Raw genomic sequence first — 4,697 nt, 5'->3', positions numbered from 1 at the left:
CCCCCCCCCCCCCTGGACGACGGAATTCTCTGGAAGCGCCCATCTGACAGAACAAACCAGATCAATGCCCAGACCTGCGAGGCATACCCGGCCGGCATGTCCATCACCAACGTCCTCTTTGAGAACTTACGGGCTCGACGCGCGGGACCCGCGGCCGTGCCGTCGCCAAGCTGACGTGCTCGACGAGCCCCGACGCCGTGTGCGACAATATCCGCTTCCGCAACTTTGCCGTGCGGTCGCCGTGCGGCGGGCCTGCAATAGCCATTTGTGACGGCGTGACGGGCGACACAGGGGATCTGCCGTGTTATGCGGCGGGCAGTGCCGAGGCAAAGGCTGCGCTGCGCGATACGTGTATCGGGGAGAAGTCTGGATATGTGGGGAAGCCCTGGGCGGATGGCGGACCTGGCTTCTGATGCTTTCCAGGCGCATGATACGTGATGCTCGGTGTGGCGCTTGTCTGGGACGGAAGACACCACGTAAGCCGCCAATGGGATCTCACACTGCTTCAGTTTGGGAGCACCAGTCCAAACATAAACAATCACATTCACCAAATAAAGAGACAAGTTGTAGTCTTCATCAATTTCATTCAATCGGCTTTTTCGCGTCTCACGTTCGTCATGAAAACGTCTAAGCCTTGGCCGCACCGGCCTTGATAAGCAAAATGTCACCATCCTCAACGACGTAATCCTTGCCCTTGGTCATGACCTTGCCCTTGGCCTTAACCTCGGACTCGTCTCCGAGCTCCTTCAGCACGGAGAAGTTGTAGACGAGGGCCTGGATGAACGTCTTCTCAAAGTCGGTGTGAATGACACCGGCGGCGCCAGGGGCCTTGGTGCCGTTGCGCAGGGTCCATTGCCTGACCTCGTCCGTGCCGGTCGTGAAGAAGCTGCCGAGGTCGAGAGACTTGCGCATCTGGATGACGAGCTTGGGAAGGGCCGAGTCAGCACCGACCTTCTTCTGCTCCTCGAGGGACTCCTCCTCAGTCTCGAAGCGGCTGAGACGCTCCTCGTAGGCAACGGAGATGGGGATGATGGGGTCGCCAGTGGCGTTCTCCTTGATCCACTCGGCGATCTTGGGGAGATGCTTGTTCTTCTTGCGGACGTAGTCACGCTCGGAGAGGTTGACGAGGTAGACGACAGGCTTGGCCGTCAGGAGGAAGAGAGGGTTGATGACCTCGACCTGGAAGAGCTTCTTGTCAGTAATCATTCGATACAATCCGTGAAGCAATATCATGAGAGGTGTTGCGACTCGAAAGTCAGTATGATTTTTTATCTCAGTATGCACTCTGCGTTTATTGTGAGGCATTCGACGAGCTGGGTTATAAGTCGGACCTCGGGTCCTTTATCATCATGCGAGTCGCCAGGGGATGGCTCGTTTTGCGAGGGAAGAAAAGAAAAATGGTCTGCGGCTTACCTCCTTGGGGGACCAGTTGCCCTTTCGGACATCCTTGCCGTCCTTCAGCCAGTCGATGATCTTCTGAATGGTGTCCTGCTCGGCAATCATCTTCTTCATCTCGAGACTCTGGCCGCAAGAGAGAGTCTTCTTCTTCTGGGCCTCCAGAGCCTTCTCGACGAACTCGATATCTTTCAATCGGAGCTCTTCGCTGATGATGTCCAGATCACGCGTGGGGTTGACGTCACCCTCGACGTGAATAATCTCAGCATCGTCGAAGGAGCGCACCACCTGGAAGATGGCATCGACGGCACGAATGTGGGACAGGAAGGCGTTGCCGAGACCAGCACCGGTCGAGGCACCGCGGGTCAGACCGGCGATGTCATAGACGGTCAAGTTGGCGGGGACACGAGACTTGGGGTTGTACTTCTCGCACAGCCAGTCGTAGCGCGCATCGGGGACGATGACACGGGCCTCCTCGGGGTCGATGGTGGCGTAGGGGAAGTTCTACACCTTGGTCAATCAATGAGCCTGGAGGTCCACGGGGCGACGGGGACAGCAGAGAGACTTACAGCAGGGTTGCCGAGGTTGCACTTGGTGATGGCCTGGAAGAGGGTGGATTTGCCGACGTTGGCAAGGCCGACCTGTGAGGATCGCGGGGTCAGCCTCGAAGCTTGGAGGGGTACAAGGGAAAGGGGGAAAAAAATTGGTGGGAGGCGCGGGGTTCGCTTCAGACGGCGGCAGGGTGGTGTGGTTGATGGGGGGGACAACGTACAATTCCACTCTTCAGACTGTTGCCAGGGCGGCCGAGGGGAATCTTCTTCTCCTCAACCTGCTTCTTGGGAGGCATCTTGGATCCTCGTTTCTTTGCGTAGGAACGGGAGGGGGTATACAAAACAGTGCAACGAAGCACTGAAGGTGAGGGGTGACTGAAACTGTTGCCGGTACAGTAACGAAAAGCAGAGCTAGCTGCGCGTGGGTGTAAAGGGGGGAAAAAAGAAGCGAAGGGAAGGGAGGGCGCGAGGAGGGACGTCGTGGTGAAGGATTGGCTGGCTGGTGTGACCAGCCGCAAACCGTGTGAACCCGTCCCCCAGTTGGCGGCCGCGTAGGGTACCTATTACCCAGAGGAGGGGGGGAGGAAAAGAGGGGATTGGGTATCTGGGCTGGGAGAAGCCTGGTGCAGTGATGGGCAGGATGAGGGAAAAAAGGCAGAGGAGAGAATTTTTGCGGCAGAGGGCGCGAATCTTGACTTTGGATTTTCCTGCGGTGCCCCACCAAAGTGTGCAGCTCTACCCTGGGCGCTGCTGCAGCTGCCCTGATGAGGTAAGCCGGCCTGCCTGAGGAAGCCCTCCGGCGCCTGGAGGAACCTGCTCCCCGGCCGCCTTGAAGCCCGTCACCAGCTCTGGTGCAGGCAGCTCTAGCGGGCTTCAGGGCGCTCCAGTGCCATGCCGCCCCCGGATGCAGCCAGGCGAGCCAGGTCACCCCGCGCCCCGTTGTCGTCACTCACCACGCCTGCGTCCAGCTTCCCAGCTTGAGCTTTGCTGACCCATGTCACAAGGTCGCATCGCATCGCATCTGCGCCATCTGACAGCATCCAAGCCTTGACGTCGCAAACAACCTCCAATACCCTACATCACCTTGTGTTCCGCATCCAGATCAGCCGACCCTTTCCCTACGTTCCGGCTTCACCCAAAGCCGTTGTACATAGCCTTCGCCTTTTTTTGACAAACGCTCATCCTGATTCTCATCTTTGTGCCTGATCCCGCTCCATTGCCCCGCTCGTTTCGTCGTCTTCTACCTTGCGTACCTACCTACCTACCTAAAGTACCTAGGTAGTTGGCCTTCACCCCAAGCTTCGAGGAAACAGCATCGCCAGTTCCTCCTTGCATCCTACCACCCACACCCACTGTGGACCCCCCCCAGATGCCTCCGACACGTCCGCAACGCTCCAACTCGGCCAGGACAATCCACAAATCGCATCGATCAACCCTGTTCCTTCTCAATGACCGAGGCACCATTCACGTCTATGACCTGCTGCCGGTAAGTCCGATGCGCCACCCTCTTCTTCGCCTGCACATCCACAACATGGACTGACAGATGCAGCCCGGGAGATATCCACCGTCCTGTGGTCCGTAGCGCCTCCCTCCTCCACTCCGCGTCGTCATCAACGGCGCGAATACGCCTACGGCGGCACGACCGCGCGCATGACGCGTCTACTGACGAGCCCAGACGAGCCCCGGCGCACTCAATGCGAGATACTGCACGCTCACCTTTATGACGAGAGAGATGAGAAGATCCTCGACGATGTGGTCCAAGGAGTTCCAGGGCACCTCGTACAACTCCTCACGCGGAACTGCAACACTTCACGTCGGAGCTCTGCCTGAAGCTGACGGGCCAGAGTGGGCCTGGCTGGCTGAATCGCGCGGCCAGCATTGGCGTTGCGCTGCCCTGTGTCGTGCCGAGGGAATGGATCGACCCGCCCGAGTACGACATGGTTGACGGCGAGCTCCTGGACGAGGACGAGGACGAGGACGACGGGACGCACGAAGGGTCTCGTATGCTCAAGCAGTCCCCACCTAGGTTCCACGGTGAACCACGCCCCGAGGAGGGACAAGAGTCGGGATGGGGAAGCGAAGACGACAGACGGCACGGAGGCAGCGGCAAGGGAAAGCAAGTTGAACGGGATCAAGCCGGTCGGACATTGCCGGCATCAGAGAGAGCTCCGAGGCCATAACATCATGGTGATTCAGGGCATAGGGTTTCTACTTGGGGGAGGGGGAGGGGATACAAAGTGAATGGCGTTCCGGGTCTTTGATACCACAGTGGGCGAGATCAGGCTGGCGTTCTCTGTTTTTTTTATTACTGTTCCTTCATGTTCGGCGTTGCGTTGGGGGAGCGAAATGGGGAACCAGAACACCCTAACCGTTCTTTGAATTCTTTGGTATATAGTACAGCTGTACACGTATTGTACATTTGATTGTCCATCCGTTGTCGTCCTGCGCCCGCGTTTCTACCATGCTGCAACACGCGCCCGACGCTCTTACAGACGCCTGGGGTTCTTGCTCCTGCTGCCACCAAACTTGAGCCTTGTCGAATCGGCCACGCGCACGACCTTCTGCCTCCACACGGCGCCCTCGGGGCTCATGAGACACTTGACGCCGGCATCACGGCCCTGTCCGAAGCCGCGCAGCACGAGCTCGATGCGGTTGATCTTCTTGTCCCAGCCGGCGAAGCGTAACCTCTCAAAAGACGTAGGCCGTCAGCTGGAAGGCGGCGTCAAAGTGTTTCCGCCTCGACTTCTTGAA

General features: G+C 58.4%; 5 protein-coding genes across 5 annotated transcripts in view; 2 read left to right on the top strand and 3 right to left on the bottom strand.

Annotated features, from left to right (window-relative positions):
- Positions 1 to 413, top strand: part of VDBG_06309 (exopolygalacturonase) — a gene marked incomplete at both ends in the record, with an annotated part of 1,780 nt that extends 1,367 nt beyond the window's left edge. The window contains one exon of the mRNA XM_003003820.1: positions 171 to 413. Coding sequence (XP_003003866.1) covers positions 171 to 413 — 243 coding nt within the window. The remainder of the gene's footprint in view (positions 1 to 170) is intronic.
- Positions 414 to 627: 214 nt separating this feature from the next.
- On the bottom strand, positions 628 to 1,233 carry VDBG_06308 (GTP-dependent nucleic acid-binding protein engD; the record flags this gene model as incomplete). Its single annotated transcript, XM_003003819.1, has 1 exon — positions 628 to 1,233. One exon carries the CDS (start codon positions 1,231 to 1,233, stop codon positions 628 to 630), a length of 606 nt encoding a protein of 201 aa, XP_003003865.1.
- Positions 1,234 to 1,273: 40 nt separating this feature from the next.
- Positions 1,274 to 2,547, bottom strand: VDBG_06307 (GTP-dependent nucleic acid-binding protein engD; the record flags this gene model as incomplete). Its single annotated transcript, XM_003003818.1, has 4 exons — positions 1,274 to 1,285; positions 1,414 to 1,899; positions 1,965 to 2,036; positions 2,168 to 2,547. The coding sequence occupies 4 exons, from the start codon at positions 2,240 to 2,242 to the stop codon at positions 1,274 to 1,276; spliced, it is 645 nt and encodes a 214-aa protein (XP_003003864.1).
- Positions 2,548 to 3,315: 768 nt separating this feature from the next.
- On the top strand, positions 3,316 to 4,126 carry VDBG_06306 (conserved hypothetical protein; the record flags this gene model as incomplete). Its single annotated transcript, XM_003003817.1, has 3 exons — positions 3,316 to 3,432; positions 3,622 to 3,725; positions 3,793 to 4,126. 3 exons carry the CDS (start codon positions 3,316 to 3,318, stop codon positions 4,124 to 4,126), a joined length of 555 nt encoding a protein of 184 aa, XP_003003863.1.
- A 306-nt stretch (positions 4,127 to 4,432) lies between these two features.
- VDBG_06305 (conserved hypothetical protein) overlaps positions 4,433 to 4,697 on the bottom strand; it is a gene marked incomplete at both ends in the record, with an annotated part of 763 nt that continues 498 nt past the window's right edge. The window contains one exon of the mRNA XM_003003816.1: positions 4,433 to 4,633. Coding sequence (XP_003003862.1) covers positions 4,433 to 4,633 — 201 coding nt within the window. The remainder of the gene's footprint in view (positions 4,634 to 4,697) is intronic.

This window comes from Verticillium alfalfae, genomic scaffold, assembly GCF_000150825.1.
Source record: "Verticillium alfalfae VaMs.102 supercont1.7 genomic scaffold, whole genome shotgun sequence".
Lineage (NCBI taxonomy): Eukaryota > Fungi > Ascomycota > Sordariomycetes > Glomerellales > Plectosphaerellaceae > Verticillium > Verticillium alfalfae.
The sequence above is the reverse complement of the archived record's forward strand: the minus strand, read 5'-3'. Positions and strand labels throughout refer to the sequence as shown.